The 17536-nt window shown below is 39.9% G+C and overlaps 2 protein-coding genes across 6 annotated transcripts in view; one reads left to right on the top strand and one right to left on the bottom strand.

Annotated features, from left to right (window-relative positions):
• The window catches only part of TRFL6 (TRF-like 6), a 29031-nt gene extending 14249 nt beyond the window's left edge, over positions 1-14782 (top strand). For 4 of the 5 annotated variants that reach the window (XM_089160854.1, XM_089160853.1, XM_089160850.1 and 1 more), the window contains 6 exons: positions 2326-2381; positions 6613-7587; positions 10469-10609; positions 11628-11918; positions 12081-12137; positions 14159-14782. In XM_089160854.1, the coding sequence (XP_089016980.1) occupies positions 2326-2381; positions 6613-7587; positions 10469-10609; positions 11628-11918; positions 12081-12137; positions 14159-14326 (1688 nt within the window). In that variant the 3' untranslated portion in view covers positions 14327-14782. The remainder of the gene's footprint in view (positions 1-2325; positions 2382-6612; positions 7588-10468; positions 10610-11627; positions 11919-12080; positions 12138-14158) is intronic. The other variant, XM_089160855.1, reaches the window with a different exon arrangement.
• A 163-nt stretch (positions 14783-14945) lies between these two features.
• LOC149011835 (putative pentatricopeptide repeat-containing protein At5g37570) lies at positions 14946-17309 on the bottom strand. Its single transcript, XM_089160856.1, has 2 exons — positions 16219-17309; positions 14946-16122 (listed from the first exon to the last, which is right to left on the bottom strand). Exons 1-2 carry the CDS (start codon positions 17270-17272, stop codon positions 15482-15484), a joined length of 1695 nt encoding a protein of 564 aa, XP_089016982.1. The 5' UTR covers positions 17273-17309; the 3' UTR covers positions 14946-15481.
• Between the last annotated feature and the right edge of the window lie 227 nt (positions 17310-17536).

Raw genomic sequence — 17536 nt, 5'->3', positions numbered from 1 at the left:
TTAAGTTGCTGACTGTATTGAACATAGATGAGGTAATTCAAGCGCTGGTGTTCCAATCTATTCCTAGTGGTGTGAATCTGAATTTTTAAGCATTAACATGGTAATTAGTAAGTAGCATGTTACTTAGTAATAAGGATTAAGGAATGCATTTATTACTTACAAATTCAAATGTGCTCCAGCTGCACTTATAACCAGAAGAGGAGCAGCATAGACCTAGTATGCGTATTGCAAGCTTCTTAAGCTCAACAGAGGGAACTTCATGTCATTTCCACCAAGAAACTAAAAAGCGTTTGACGAGAGGTTGTAGGCAAGAAGACCTCACAAGAATTCTCCAGAAGTTGACTTTTTTATTCACTATTCTATTATTCCCTATTCAGATTCATCAATGGAATACATTAGTAGTGGACCTACACCTATTGGGACTTGGGATAATATATCTACTGCTGCACATGATCCCATGAAAGATTCAAACAAGAGGGCAAAGTCAAAGGACCCTGGGTGGAAATGTGGTTATTGGCTAGACCTCACAAAAAAAAAAATGTGGTCAGGTAACCTTTGCAAAAGAGATATCATTAGTGGGACAAAAAGAGTTAAACAACATTTGGCGGGTGTGTCCTAAGGTGAGTCCAGAGATTTCTAGGAAGATGTTAGAAGCCATTGTGGGCAAGTAGAGGAAGGTCTCTGCAATATTTAATGAGGATAAAGAGGAAAAAGATGAATATTATTATAAAGAAGAAGAGGCATCGGGTGGAGACCAACATGGAGTTGGAGTTGAAGAGATTGGATATGATTCTAGTGGGTCCTAGTCTTAAACTAAACTTGTGTCAAGTTCTGCGATAGCTTCTAAGAAGAGAAGAGTTGTCCAACCATTAGGGGTCCCATGGTTGCCCATGTAAGAAGAAGCCCTAGATAGGTAGTTGTTGATAGGTGTAGAAAGGGTTCCTATTCAACTATAATAGAGAATTGGAGTCGACCTCTGGCAGAGGAGGAAAATGGATGATGCGATTGTAGATTTGTTTTATCAATCTGGAATCCCATTTAATACAGGCGAATCAGTGAGTTTTGAGGTTATGGTTGAATCCATTGCTCAGTATGGGCCAGGTTATGTACCCCCTACTTATCACGAACTAATGGTGCCATTGTTGCAGTTGGCGACTGAGAGTCCATGAAATGAAGAAAAAGCATGAAGAGTATTGGAGGCAGAGACAGGCACTTGATCAGCTTCCTTGTTAATTCTTCTGAGGGGACTTTCTTTTTGGGTTCCATTGGGACATCTAAACATATATAAGGAGCAAATATGTTGTTTCAGCTGTTTAACAACAAGGTTGAGGAAATTGGGGTCATCGCTCCGCTTTGTTGACAACACCCTAAGGAATAGGCTCGTTGTAACCTTCGGTCTTGGCACCGCTCTGTGGCCTCCCCCAAGCTGGTCCCTTTGTACATTCTTTTTTCTTGTTTTAGTAAAGTTTTTATTCATCTAGTGGCAGCCCGACCCTTGCACCTGAAACCCTAGAACCTGAACCTCTTGTACCCTTGAAATCCTAATCTAAAACTGAAAATACCAAACTCAGAGGCAACCCACATTCAGTTAACACCTATAACCTACTGGCCGAACCTTGGGCAGCATTTCCCTTCAGCCCTAGACCTTCTCAAATACTAGAAACCCTTGCTGCAGGGCCTAGAAGCCTGTTTACCCCAAAAACAGGTTCTAGGAACTCAAATCAGGTCTGCTATTCATCAAGAATCCTAATAAACTTGGCCCTCTCCTCCTCGGTTTACATCACAATCCTTTAGAAGAAAGTTGTTGTAGATGAGAGGGCTTTTACATACATACATTTGCTTCAGGATCAACATACTGCATCAATCAGAGAAATATGAAGTAACTGAATATTCAATACAAACAGCATATTCAGATGATGTGTTTTGAAGAATCAAACAATTCTAAATTGTTGCTGTCTGAATATGGAAATTGAAAATCAATGACCTTCTAACTCAGAGGTGATTATGTTGTCCACAAAATCAATTCAATTTGAGTTGTTGACTTCACCTCCAAGAAGAGATGAAGTATTCATTAATCAGAAGTGGCATTATGTTTTCCATGCCCTGCAGTCTGGCATACGCAGTTTCTTAGGATTGCACTAATTTGGCATTGGATATTACAACCTTTAGATATATTGGATCTTGAAGGGCTGATACAGCAATAGTTTTGTTTTGGACTTCAGAACTTTTATTCAATTTAGCTCCCTCAAGCTGCAATATGCCTTTTATTTTGCAAGTTCACTTCTGCATCTATGTTACCATTCACATCTGAGAAGACTATGGCAGGTTTACAATCTCAGAAGAAAGAAGACGATGCTGAAAAGTTGAGTGCGCGGCTGGAGGTTTGTTCTTCATTGGCATTCCCTCTTTCATTCTGCTCTCTCATTCTCTTTCTTCTTCCCCCCCCCCCCTCTTTTTCACCACCATACCCATGCTAGAAGCATTCTTTGTATATCCTGTATTGTACCCCATGATTCAGGTTTTCTTTAATTCTTTTATTTGGGTGCACCTTATTTTCACCAAGGTGGTGAAGTGAGAAGTTATAACAACCTTTTGTTTGCACACTGTCTTATTCCCAAAATTTATTTAGGTCGGGAGAAATTTCTTTTTTAAAAATAATTAACACAGCATTATTTTATTTTCAAGAGCTGTCATTGTCCATGTGAGATGATGCCCTTATTGAAAAAGTGTGTTACACTAGAAGGCATAGTTTTCATGGTGTCTAGGCGATTGAAAATGTGTGCTCAAGAGAAAAGGGAAGAGGGGGTGGAGATTGGGAAATTAAGCTAATAAGGTGGCCAACATCACGCCAGGCACCAGCAAAGCGTCTGAATGCCAAGGTGCTGGCTTACAACTATGCTCGAATGACAAAAAAGGTTAAGGTTCTATTTCTTTGCCAATCTTAGTTACAGGTGGAGCTTTCACTGTGTATTTGTCATTGCTATTAACACGATTTGTTGTAGCCTTAATTGAATGACACCAGTTCTTCCATGATCATCAGATGAATAGCAGTCAAGGACAATTAGGGCTACTAGAAGGCTACATCCAGAACAGTTTAAAGTTCTGTTTGGGTTTAAATAGGGCCTAGATTAGACACTAATTATGGTAAATTATTTACGAGAGACTGCTGGATTAGTCCATTTGTGCTCTGGTCTGCTGGTTAGGTTTTAGGACAGCAAAGTGTGGTGTTATAAATGGAAAACAGAGACTCTAATAGATTTTGAGTGATGGACTGGATTCCTAGATGGCGGATATGCAATTTCAGGGACTGCCAAGGAGGGGAGGTAAAAGATATTGATGGAAGGCTCTTAGGGGTGTAGAGAAGGGCTCAAAAGTGTTGTGGAAGTTGGAATGGAACACCTGCTGCCTTATGAGTTCACTTGGATAACAAGCCTTTGTAGTGGATTAATATGGAAGGGAACAGAACTACGCAGACTGCAATCACAGCCCAAGAACTTCTTCAATTGGAAATTTTGGGGAATTCTATCAGTGAGCACCTGAAGGTACCTTGCCGCTGCTGGAGCAATCTTTCTCTTAAGCAGACATACATAGGCTGTAATAGTAAATATTATTGATCTGAAATCTGAAGAACTCATACATGCTTAGGGGCTTATTTATAGCCTTACAATTGCGTTTCTACTTGTACTTGAAATACTAGATTGAACTGAAAGAAATCTAGTTACATGGACTGTCCTAAACAGAGAGTGATTAGGTGACCTGTATCAACCCTGGTTACGGTTGTTTAATTAATGTGCATGACTCTTAATAGAACCGTCCTTAACACTACTAATTAGGGAACTTGTATCAGCTCCGGTAAGGATTATTTTAACTAATGTGCAGCACTCTCAATAAGCCTGATCTAATTTAAACAAAATAAACAATTGATTTTTGTACTTGGCCAGACACTGAACATAAGGGCCCATAATAAGCCCATGACCACATGAATATATGAAATGAACCTGCATATCTATCAGCCCAAGGCTGATTTCAAAGGAAAATAGGCCAATTCAGTGCCAGATCTACACCACGATTTGACAGTCATCACACTCTTACAGTGTTTTCAGTGTTGCACAGGTCATTGGTAGATGACGTGTGGAGCAGAGTGGAGTAGACCAGAGAGGCTGGTGGACATATTTATGATGTGGCATGTGAACTGAAAGTGCATTGGCTGAGAAGAGATGGGCTTACATGGCTGAGCCTCTTTAACAACGAATCATCAATAGGTAGGAGGCAAAATGGGGGTGGTAGTGTGAGGTGGTATAGTTGGCATGCGATAGTACCAAGGTTTGAAATGATCAAGTTGTGTCAAAATTTCGACCAACTCGGTTGAAACTTGGGAATTTCGGCAGCAAGTTTTGATGGGTGGTGTCAACCATATTTTGGTGGGTTTTTGACCTGGGTTTTTGCATACACCCTATTTAAAGCATAAATAACAAAATGGAATACGTACTTCACATAAAAAACCAAAGGAAAGTACTCATTCAAATACAATTGCTTGTAAGACATGTTTGTTTGTTTCCGACGAATACAAAGACTTGTAATTTGAAACAAACTACATAAGCACTCTAAATATACAAATACAACAGCCACAACATAAATAACCAAAAATAACATACTAATTTGTGACACTCAATGGATACATCATGTATGCATATTACTTTTTTTTTTTTTTATTTAATTTTTTTTAATTCTTTTTCCAAAACACATAATTTGGAAACTATTTTTTCTTGAATAAAAAAATCCAAGCGCTCATAAAAAGGGGGGGGGGCGGAATCTAAGAACACACTATCATGGATCAACATCCTAAACAGAACATATATTAATTTCAAAGCAAACTAACATGATTGAAGCCATGCAAAAAAAATAATATAATAAATAAAAAAATAAAAAATGGCACTTATGGACATATCTTGATTTGAAGCTTGAAAATCTCCAAAGAAGCAATCGATAAGGTGATGGAGGAAAAAGGAGACCTCAAATCTGAGTGAAAAAGAGGAATCAAATGCCAAAAATTTGAGAAAAGGGGGAGATGTGCAGTTTCATCTCCGGCAGCACCCACGAGTTCTTGATAAGATTTTAAGATGAATGAGATACCAAACTCAATCAATGGAAAAATTGACCCTCTTTTGGATTGGCTATTCTAGTCAGTCACTCCTCAACCTGGAAGAGGGGGAAGGAGAAGCCAGTTCTCATCAGCTTGCTCTCAATTTTCTGGGGTTTCCTATATAATTGGTGATACAATACCAGAAAAATCCTTTCTCTTGAGGTTGTGTCTGGATGCCAAGAAAAGAAATCATTAAAACGAAAAAATTTCTATTCATTTGGTTGCAACAGAAAAGCAAGTTAAAAACAATAAAGAAAATGACACAGAAAGAAATCTGAGAGTGGTTCAGAAGTCAGTTGAGCTAAAAGTAAAAATGAATGGTTCTGGAAGAATTCTGATTATCCTATGCAACCCAAATAGGAAATTAAAAGAGCTCTCAACTGGTCCTTCATTCCGGTTCTCTTTTTTTAGAACCCTTAACTCTTCAATTTCCAAAGACAAGTAGCCTCTGCAGAATGGTAGTTCTCCAAGACCCACCTTTCACTCCTTTCTTATTTTGTGAATGTCTTCAAAGAGGGGGGGGGGGGCTTTCGTTCCATCATCTTATCGTGTCAGGTATGTTCAGGGTTGTGGATATGATGGAATGTGTTGGGAGATGAAAACATCAAAGAGGATGGATGGGGATGCTTTTGGAGCCAACTGAAACAGGGTTGCATAAATGAGAACTATGAAGGTCAACCTTGTGTAGAGATGGTAGCGGGAAGGTCAACAAAGTTGAGAGAAAGGATCACTATGACCAAACCGCTACTGTATTCTGTCTCCTCACTCTTTCCCCTCTCAGCTACAATTTTTCGCTGAAAATTTGTGAAGCCATTGTGTCTTGCTAGTTCTCAAAATCTCAATTCCATGGCATAAATTTTTTGTTGGCAGCGAAATAAAATGCTGAGTTCCCATTGTGGTTTCAAATAGTTAATTTAAAATCTTCTCAAGGCGCCAGATGACCAAATAAAGAGAAAATTGGAGTGGGGTAAAAAATACTGTACAGAAGGTGCAAGGTTTTCTTTTATTGACGTCCAACTGCACAAATCTTTTTCGTTTCCTACCTATTTCTCAAAAAATGCATTCAAGCAACTCTTCATTTTCCCTTCACACACTCTTTTCCACAATGTTTGGGAAAGCAACCAAATGGCTGCCCTTGGCTGGCAACCTTTTGCATCAGCTTGTAGTGCTTGTCAAATCTGAGAAGTTGCAGTTCTGTACTTATTTATGGTAGTTTATCAATGAAGGCTGCTACTAGTTAAGTTCTAACTTGTCTGATTATGGATGTGTTTTGTAACTCATTCTGCCTGCCTATCTTGTCTCCTTTTTTTTTGGGCAATTTGTTCACTTTCTTTGGAAAAAAAAAAAGAAAAAAGAAAAAAAGAAAGAAAAATAAAAACAAACATTCGTGCATATCTTTTAAGGTAGATGGCTCTGAACTTTGTTTATGAACTCTCCTGAATCCTAGTCATTTTTCTTCTCCCTTGCAGTATATTGGTGGAATGTTGCGAAGGGTTAATCAGGAAGAGAGGCTTCGTTTATCATGTGAATCTGCTAACTGTTCTTCTGATTACATGACTATAGAGGGCAAGGGCTCTGAGCAGCATGACAAGTTACCAACTAGCGATGAAAAAATTCAATCTGAAGACGCACTGCTGGAATCTGTGCCTTTACCCCCAGCCAGATTAAATCACTGTGACACTAATGAATCAGGAGGCATCGATACATGCTCCAATCCTGAAGATGGTCCAATAATTAATAGATCTTTGGCTTCTGCTGTCTCCACTGGTTTGAAGCCTGATTTTTCTAGATTGAAGGGAGAAATATGCTTGGATAATCTTACAACTAGAGAACTTCATGAGACTTTTAAAGCAACATTTGGGAGAGAAACTTCTGTTAAGGACAAGATGTGGCTTAAGAGGCGGATTGCTATGGGATTAACTAATTCTTGTGATGTTTCAACCACAACTTTTATAATTAGAGATAAAACTTTGATCAGAAAAATTGAAGAAAATGGAAGGGATGCAGATGGTTTGAACATGGTACAAAATGATGTAAAATATAGCTCTAAGGAGTCATCCAGCTATCTAACTAGTCAAATGGAAAACAGGAATCTTGCCTCTGACAAGAAATTGAGGGAACCAGAAGTTGAATTTGACGGTAAAATTGAGGACAACCAAACAGAACAGGGAGCTGTCAAAAGAGTCCGAAAGCCCACTAAGAGATACATTGAAGAGCTTTCAGAAGTTGACTCCAGGGAATGTAACGAGAAATTGGTATCTTCTGGTAGAAGATCTGGGCACGGTGAAACCTATCCAACGTCTCATGCCAGTCACGCTTGCAGTGTTCGTTCTGACAGAACTTTTGTCACCAGGGAGGACTCTCTTGGAGGATCTGGTGTTCAGGTCCCCTATGTTTCTAGAGTCCGAAGAGGGCGTCCAAGGAAAAACTTCATGGCTCTTATGGTACGTGAGTATTCCCTTAGCTAGTGAGTATGGTTATAATCCAGTTATTTTTTTCCCCATCATTGCATCCCTCTTACCAACAGGATAGAGTATGGATTTTGGTCATTGCATACTTGTAATTTAGTTCATGCATAATGCTTGCCAGGAATTTGGGCTCTTAGAGTCCCTTTTGGGGGGAGGGGTATTAAGAGGGCTCCTAGTGTTTAACCCCCCTGGCTGAAACCCTAAGCGAGGCCCCCTGGATGGCTCCAAGAAGCCCCCTTGACCTGGCCGAACCCCTAGTAGGGGTATTTAGGACATTTTGGCCCTCTTCTCAATGCTGGAATTATTTCCATATTTAATTCTAGAGTTTTATTTGAATTTAATCTCTTAGGTTGTGTTTGAATTGGTCTTAGTAGTCGTGTTTGGATTGAAGTTTGTTTTGTTGAGTCCTTGGTCATCTTGAATTGGCACTTGTGCTTTAGAGTTTTAATTAGAAAAGAATTCAGGCATGTGCTTATTTAACTTAAAGTCTTATTTCAGCATGTGTCTTTAGTTATTAGATTCCAAATCAAGAGTCCATGTTAAATGGTGGGATCCTTGTCTATTAAGGAATCTCAGGTCCTAGAGTCTTTTGAAAGCTATAAATAGCTTAGCATTCTATGTAATTCTCAGTTCTGATTATTGAATAAAGTTGATTAAGTTTGAGGATCATGGTTTCCTAGTTGAAGGGGCCATTGTTGAGTAAGAGTTTTGTTCAAGATAGCACATCCACCATCAAGATTAGCTTCTTCTTCTTCATTCCAGCCATATACACTCAATCATCAAGCAGTCCAGTCGATTACAACACCAATCCACATGAGTACAGAATCTTCCCAACCCCTCCCTTGCCTCCTCTTTTACTTGCCCGCTCCCTGCCCCTTCTCCCTCCTGCGCAACCCCTGGAAAGTGCCCCCACTCCATCACAACTCCCTCACCCCCCCCCCTCTTTAGGGACAGCAGCTCCCCTACTCTTCCCCACCTCCCCTAGACCCATCGCACTTGACCCCTGTTCTGCCCAAGGGAGGAAAGATTATTCCCAAATCAGAAAACAGGAAGGAAAAAAAAAAAAAAAAAGAAAAGATGAAAAAGAAAGGAGAGGAAGAAAGAAAAATAGAGAGAAAAACAGAAAAGAGAAGAAGCTGGAAAGATTCAAAGGGAGGCTTCCAGATTCTTCCCATATTGATTATTTAGTTTTTTCCCATCATTTCAATAGTACCCATCAAGTATTACCAAATTACTTCCATTCAACTCCCACCTATTTCAAAGCTTTCCTTAGGATTCCCCTACAATTTTTGGATTATTTGCTGGGAGATTCTGGGCAAATCCTAAATTCTAGGAATCTTCCTAAGAAACCCAACCCTAGAATTGAATTCACATCAGGTGTGGTCTTTTTTTAAGAATGGTTGACTTTCTTATGCAGAATCATGACCAAATTGGGCTTCTTTCCTTTGGAATTGCCTAGGATTGGATCACCTAAGTATTTGGCCTTCGATTCTATGGGTTTAATATGTAGTTAACCAATTTGATGGCGCCCTAAAATATGGATTAGAAGTAGGAAAAGGGGTTCTTTCATTGGTTTAGTCATAGTCCTGTATTAAGTCTATTTTCTTTACCTCTGTTATTTCTATTTCCTGTTAGGTTAGGTTACTACTAGGTTAAGGATTGGGCTAGGCCTTTCCTTTCAAGCGTAGGAGTCTATTTTAGATCTAGTTTCTAATTTTGAGTCCTAGTTTAATTGAAACTATAACAGCCAATGTTCGATATAATTGCTCAGTTGACCCATGAATTGATAATTGAATTTTGGGTTTTGTTTATGCTGGTGAGGTTCAATGACATAGCCTCCCCTCTTTCTTCTTCGTCTTCTCTCTCTCATATGCAAATTTTCTCCTCCTTTTACTTGAATTTATGAGAAGATTGAATCTTTTTTCAACGATTTAATTTGCTATTCTCTCCCCAACCCTAATAAAAAAATAATAAAAAATAAAAAATAAAAAAGAAGAAGAAGAAAAAGAAAATTTAAAACTTTTATCTATACGAATCTGACTGTTAGAACCATCCCAAACTGTAGTTCATCCCTGTATATCATTACTTCTCTCCAAGTTTCACCTCATTCCAATATTTTTTTGACTTTTCGTCCCATATTTCAATTAACTACCCCATCCATCCATACACCCCATTAGTTTGAGACTCTCCACAGCTGTCCAACCACATAACCTATATTCTTTTGTAGCCATCCCAATCACCTACCCCAAAATCTTAACACCCAGACTTTTACTTTCTGAGTTGAGATCCTGGAATGCTGATCCCTGACTGAACCTCTTCAATATAGGGCTACATCACGTTCTTTGTTTTAGAAGGATTTTTGCCACCCTGATGTGCCTGCAGGGGAAAAAGGGAACTAGGACCACCAGAGTGATCCTTGCTATCAAAGCTAAGTATTATGGAACAGGTCTTTCTAATCCTTCTTTCCCCTCCCTGGTGGTCATGGATGTGGCAACAAAAAAAATGCTTGCATGCTCATTAAAATCACTCATGAATGCATGTGCAAAACACGCTTGTATGCTCAGATTTGTAGAAGCATTAAATTGTTGTGATCTCCCTGTTGAAATATTCACAAAGAAAACAGAATGTGAACATTTAATGTTAAATATAGAATGTAGTACTCTTTTTCTTCAGTGAAATACATCTCACACTCATGTTTTCCATCTTCCAGTTGTTATTCTCTAAAAATATGTGGTTAATTGTTTTCATTTTATGTATGTTGGACTTGAGTGGGGAAAATGTACAATTTCAGAAAAAAATTCTTCCCATTACTTGTTGATCAGAATTGAAATTGAGTATTCTTTATTGCAATTGGCAGAAATTCCATCCTAGCGGCACAGGGATGGCAGCCAAACTTGTGAGGAAGGCCCTTGGTGTTCATGTGCCTTGGCCGGATAATGATAATCGTACAAACAGAATCTGGAGAAGTGGTCCTAGTCCTGAACAAATTCAGCAGCCAGTAAGATAACTAATGGTTATTCCATTCAGCATTCTTGTTTTTGTTTCCATGTCATTTATAAGGGTTGACTTACTGGCTGAAAAAGTTTTGGGGAAAAAGAAGCTGGCCTGCTGAAGTACCATACATGGTTGTCAAAGGCATCCCTGGGTGCCTTGGCTTCCTGTCCTCCACCACTACTGTGGATTTTCTAGCTGCCTTGAGAGCCACGGTACTGTAGAAACTGTAATTTTAGGGTGCCATGTCTTTTTCTGGAAGTGGCACATGCTTTTAGGTATCATTTCGGTTCATCATTTTAATTATGGTCTCTAGTTATAGTTCTTTAGTTTAGCCAGTCAATGGTTAGTATTCAGTCTATGTAAACCAGTTGGCCACTTAGGACTTTAGGAGGATTCTGCTTTTTCTGCCCTAATTACTGGGCATCTCATGTTTGTTCTGAGAATTGATAATGCAGATCACTTTTAGTGGCAATTTGATGGTGTATATGCTGGAAGCTAACATTTTATTTTCCTCTTCCCATGGAGAGATTGTGGAAGGCAATGGCGTCATCATCCAATTGGTTATGTGGTATGTTTTACCAGCAAGTGTTGTCTTACTTGCCTACCTGCCAGTGAGATAATGGTGGGCCTTGCCAGCCCGCTCAAGACAGTTTTTTACTGCAGTACATGGTACTGTAGTTTCATTTCCATGGAGCATATATTATCTTGTTTCCTGTTTTTGTGGGGGGGGGGGGGTTTAAGTGTACTTTAAACCGCTGCTAGCGTGAACCACTCATAGAAATATAACATAGAACATTGAGCTCCTTATGGTTGGAAGTTGGAACAAGATGTTTGGTCTATGATGGGCAGGTTTTACCAATTCAGGTATTGATTGGATGTTTCTTTCTGTGCTGTTCTGTGTATACCCTTAATTGGATTCCCTTCTTGTTATGATTTGAACCTTAGCATTGGTATTGCTTGTCATGGTAGATTGTGTTGCACTGTGGATCATTTAATTGCTAATTATCAGATCTTGCTGCCAGTTCGTTGGTGAAACAGATAATGAAGGTTGGCCTCTGTTAACAAACATGGATAAGCGTCAGAGAGATGCGGAACAGGAAAACCTAGATTCCTGTGGTGGTAATTCAGACGATAACATAGCTACAGTTCCAACTACTAAAGGTGGAACCAGAAGAAAGCATCATCGTGCATGGACTCTTAATGAGGTTATGAAACTGGTTGAGGGGGTCTCTAGGTATGGAGCTGGAAGATGGTCAGAGATCAAGCGACTTGCCTTCGCATCGCAGTCTTACCGCACTCCTGTTGATCTGAAGGTATGAATACTGAACTTGTTTGACTTGGATTGCAGAATAGGCCATAGTCCTTTGAAATGGAAAACATACACCAAGGGAAGAGTCATTGTTATAAGTTTATGTCCCCAGTTACCATTGAGGAGATTTCTAGAGCAAGTACTAAGAGCAGTTCTTCTGTTATAGGACAAGTGGAGGAACCTTCTGAGAGCAAGTTTTGCAGAGTCACCTGGGGACAAAGGGGTAAGGAGTGGCCTACCTCTCTGTTTACTTTTCTGCCTTGAGTAGGAAGTACACTTAACCACTGGATTTGAAGTTGCTACCCCGATCCTGTTGTAGACTGCAGTTTGTATTCTGTTGCATGAAGAGGATTATTATGTATGTAGCCCTGGCATTGCATTTTTGTCAAATGAAAACAGTCGATTCTGATTGGAGAAATTACTGGTCCGTTTTCTTATTGGAAGTTATAGGATAATATCCACATGGATCTTCCAAATAGTGCTTAAACTAATGGGGGAATGGTATTGCAGATACCTCATGTGAAGGGTTCATTTTATTAGATAAGCTTTGGGTTGAGTTATGTATTGGGTCTTTGATCCACGGGTGTATTTTTTCTCTTTTTTGTGTGGTAATTTGCCACTTCAATGGACCTAAACTATGAATTGAAGGTGCGAGTACAGAATTTTGCCTCATTAGTTTGATTGCTAGCTAGCTAGCCGGTCTTTTATTTAATTCAAGTTGTTTAGATATTTTCCCTTAGGATTATGTCTCCTGTTTCGCTCATTTTTGCTGTTAGAAATAGGATTCAACTTTCCTAGTTGGATTAGGAGCCTTGGACAGTGGGATTCTGATCTAGTTGCTTGGAGGCCATTATTGTGCTTCTCTTTCTCATCTGTTTCTACTGCAACTAAGGTTGTTTTCTCTTATCTTGATCTTGTTTTCTAAAGTTGTCTATTCAGTTTTCTTTTCTCTGAAAAAGCAGGCGTGAAGCTGCATGAATTATAACCCTTCCCAGACTTTGGAGTAGCAGGAGCCTAGTGCAGTGGGTGCTAACCTTTTAGTTTCAGTTGAGTTTCATAAATTTGTGGTCTGATCATATAGCTGACTCAGTGGATTTGGCCTACCCTGTTGTCACTAGGAATTGTCCACAGCAGCACATCTGATCATTGGATGGAGCTGACTAGCCGAGTTTTCTCCCACTGTTATAACTGTATAAAGGACTACTGGACCAGCTTTATTACTTGATCTTTTTTTTTTAACCTGAACAGATTTTGAGTAGTTTTCTAGTGTTCCTGAATGTTTGTTTTGAGGTCTACTTTTCTTCTAATTACTCTTAACATGATGTTGGATCATAACCCTTCTGTAGACATCTTTACCAACCAATTGTAATCAATTCTGGTTGTTTGACCATCATCTGGGAAGGTTGATTGACTGTTCAGTTTTCTAATTTAGTTCATCATCCTGTAAGGGTGTTTAGCTTGATGCGTACCATTCATCCTGCCTATCCCCTGTCAAAGGTCCACTGCTAGGCTATAAGGTGGTGGCAGGGGAATCCAACGGGAGGGTGCATGTTTTTTTTTTTTTTTTTTTGGGGGGGGGGGGATTTGGGGAGGGCAGGTGTGAGGTGGAACACTACAGGGCATCATTTTTCTTTTTCTGGAAACTAATTTATTTTGTGAAATGTTGGAAGAAAAAGAATGGCATCCTTCCACAAAAAATTGATTGTGTTACGATAAACAATTGAGTTATTTGTTTGAGGGTGGTTCTAACACGAGGTTGCTTTTATTTATTTATTTTTTCTATATAAATGCGGTTCTTTTTTTAAAGAGTATCTGGTGCAGGGTAAAGTGTAGTAGATATGATATGGACTGAAGAGGATATTATTGCCCAGTCCAGGGTTTTCATGGCATAAAACCATCTACATGGGAATGAGGGGGTGGTGGAAGAGTGAGATCATTGATGAGGTCTATAGAGTATAAACCCATTTTGGGATCTTTTTTTGAAGTCTCTGTGCTTTGTGCTGTTATGGTTGGAATTCAGAGTACTTGAAGTTTTGTGAAAACCTGATAATTTTAAGCATTCCTCCAGAAAAATGCACATGGAATTTTTTATTTAGTATTGAGCAAGTCTTTGAAATTTTTTTTGGTTAGATCCTGGTCATGTTTAATTTCTTTCCGTCTCTCAAAGCATTGCTCTTCTGCAGAGTAGTTCTGTTGTCGATTGTGGTTATTTACAACTTTTATTTCTTCTGATCAAATGTGCAGATGAAGAACTCTCGTAAGCATGCCTCAGCGCCCATTCCTGCAAATATTCTTTTACGTGTAAGAGAGCTTGCAGAGATGCACGCACAAACTGCACCCGTTTTGAGTTCAAACAGATTTGCTAGTCATGGTGGGAGATATGTACATGAAACTACTTCTGGGTATCTTTAATTGTATATATTACCATTCAGTTTAGAAATAAAGAACCATTTATGCTTTGTAATTCTCAGAATTTGGTTACCGTCATTGCTATTCAAAGTGTCTGAATTGTTCATACTTCCATCGTGTCAATTCCAGCTAACTGTGGGTGTGACTAACTGGGCTCTGACGTTGTAAAGCTCCCATTGTTAACTCTTCTTCTCTTCTTGCTTGGATGGTTGAGATCCTTTAACTGGTATTGGTATGCAAGCAAACTGGAATAAACATTACGCAGAAATGTTAGCGACCACTGGTGTAGGAACAAAAACAGAGAAACTCGATATGGTGCCGCAACCACGGTTTAAAGTATCCCGCGATACTATACGTTACTTGTTGACAAGGTTTAAAGTATCTCACGATACCTTGCGATACTAGCCATATCCATATTTGACTCAACCGATAAGATACATCTCGATACGTCTCTCCATTGAATTACACTAAAATACATTAGTCAGAGCGATACAATATTCGATACATAACGATAGGTCTTTTAAAATCACTTGACCGATACGATACTCGATACCGATACTTTAAACCTTACTTCTTGATATGTATCCATATTTGTCCCAACCGATACGATATATCTCGATACGTTTCTCCATTGAATTACGATAAAATACATTAGCTAGAGCGATACAATATTAGATACGGGATGATACGTTTCTTAAAATCACCTTACCAATACAAGACTCGATGCTGATACTTTAAACTTAGCAGCAACAGCCAACAAGGATGTGTGCTTCCTCTCTTGGTGCTTTCACTAGCGAGTTGAGCGTGCTACTTGTTCCAACCTTTAGTTTACATTGTGAAGGACATGAACAAGATCAGCATATCTCAATTCATGACACACTTCTAATTTTCATATCAGAACACGAATCTCTTGATGAAAAATGACATCCTACTCTGTCAACTATCCTGTACAAAAATTAGTTAAGAGAACGACATAAGACACTTCTGAATCCTGAGGTGTCCGAACAACATAAGACACTTCTGAATCCTGAGGTAATTTTTTTTTTCACTAGCACATATGGAATGAGTAAGCATGGAGGGAGAGCACGGGAAGATCAAGGGCAGGGCATGCATAGTGGGGTCACACCCTTTGCTAGTTTACCACTGCACCTTGCTATCTTACCCAATCCAACTACATCCTGGAGATTTCCTGATCTGTCTTTCATTCATCATCTTCCTCACCCTCTGTGCATCATCCCATCTATTCAATGATGCATAAACGTTAGCCAGAAGAATATAGTTTCCTGTATTCTCAGGCTCCAATTCAAATAGATGCCCAGCTGCAATCTCACCCAGCTCAACATTACCATGAACCCTACAAGCCCCTAACAAAGCACCCCAAGTTCCAGCATCAGGTGTAGCCACACTATCCAATATTAGCTTGTAGGCCTCTTCCAGTCGCCCTGCTCGTCCAAGAAGATCAACCGTGCAAGCATAGTGTTCAGTCAATGGAACTATCCCATAAGTCTCCTTCATTAGCTTGAAATGCTCTAGCCCTGCCTCTACCAGTCCTGCATGACTGCACGCATTGAGTACCCCAACAAAAGTTACTTCATTTGGTCTTACTTCTTCCTTCTGCATCCTTGAGAAAAGTTGCAGAGCTTCATGGGCCCTTCCGTGTTCAGCTAGAGCTGTTATCAATGCACTGTAGGAGATCACATCCCTCTCAAGCATAAAATTGAATTCTTTCCACGCATTGTCAATATTCCCGCATTTCGCATGCATGTGTATCAGTGCATTGGAAACGACTAGCGTCCTCTCTGTGGTGATGTTTTCACAAGGAATTCAATATCGTCTAAGCTAAGGAGAAAACGTATGTGGTATATAATAAAGCAAGATTGAGAGGAACAACTTACCACAGCTCCCTTTGTTCATGTCATCAGCTATGGAGCTTGCCATGTCCACATCACCTAGTTGCGTGCAAGCAGAGATGACTCCAACCATAGCGACCTCGTTGGCCTTCACATTTGCCATCTTCATCTTCTTATACATCTCAATTGCTTCACTAGAATATCCATTCTGCGCGTAGCATGCGATCATTACTGCCCAACATGAAGAATCGGGCATTGCAATCTCATCAAACACTCGCTTAGCTCCAAACACATCACCACATTTCCCATAACCGGCAATCATCGTGGTCCAGGTGATAGAGTTTTTCTTCGGCATTTGATCAAACAGTTCTTTTGCAGCTTTGATATCGCCCACATTTGCATACCCTGCGACCATGGCAGTCCAGGAAACCACATTGCGTTCCCCCATAACGTTGAATAGCTGATGCGCGTCTTCCATCATTCCAACTTTTGTGTATCCGGAAATCATGGCTGTCCAAGAGACTACATCTCTTTCAGTCATTTGATCAAAAACACGCCTTGCGTCATTGGCAGCGCCGCACTTTGCATACATATCGAGAAGTGCAGTATGCACAACAGTATTAGAGAAATAGCCAGACTCGACGATCTGGGTGTGTATCTGTCTGCCTGTTATTATTGCTGGAATGCGAGCGCAGGCATTGAGCACTGAGGAAAAAGTGAAGCCACTGGGTGAGATACCCAGACGGTGCATCTGTCCGTAGAGCGCAATGGATTGTCCAAATTGAGCATAGAGGGTGTGAGAGCGGATGATGGAGCTCCAAATGAACTGATTTTCACAGTTAGATATTCGATCGAACAAGTAGCGGGCATAACGGAGATTATTGCCTGGGAGCTGGATAAGGCGGCTGGTGAGATGAATGAGGAGGCGAGGGTGATCATGGATTTGGGTGCGCAGAAGGCGAGCATGAGTTTGCTTGAGTTGGTCAAGATTGCAACTTACTTTGAGGCAGAACTCAATGACGGCTTCGCTGTTGTATGAGTGATGCGTTGACGGAGACAGCAGGTGTTTGGGGGTGATATTTCTGGTGGCGGTGGTCATGTAATAGAATGCGATGATCGTCTGAGCGTCTCATGAACAACTTTCCTGCCCAGAATCAGTTGCAGTTCTTAGGGCAGAGAGGTAACATAGATTAATGGATTCACCATCACACCTCGATCTCTTCCTCTATTGGTTCTTTCTCTCTCAGACTTATATTCTTTTGGCGTTTTAGTTTTCAAATAGGTACTGGGTAACGAGTTTTGTGACCCGTGACTCGGAGTAGCGAACTCACTATTAATATACGCACGAACTGTTCTCCGATTG

The sequence above is a fragment of the Hakea prostrata genome, chromosome 7 (assembly GCF_041222555.1).
Source record: "Hakea prostrata isolate BN-2017 chromosome 7, UWA_Hpros_2, whole genome shotgun sequence".
In the NCBI taxonomy this organism is placed as follows: Eukaryota; Viridiplantae; Streptophyta; class Magnoliopsida; order Proteales; family Proteaceae; genus Hakea; species Hakea prostrata.
The sequence above is the reverse complement of the archived record's forward strand: the minus strand, read 5'-3'. Positions and strand labels throughout refer to the sequence as shown.

Coding starts and splice junctions, on each gene's coding strand:
- LOC149011835 (XM_089160856.1), bottom strand. CDS start 17,272: ATGACCACCGCCACCAGAAATATCACCCCCAAACACCTGCTGTCTCCG. Junction 16,123..16,218: donor CATGAACAAAGGGAGCTGTG/GTAAGTTGTTCC, acceptor ACATCACCACAG/AGAGGACGCTAGTCGTTTCC.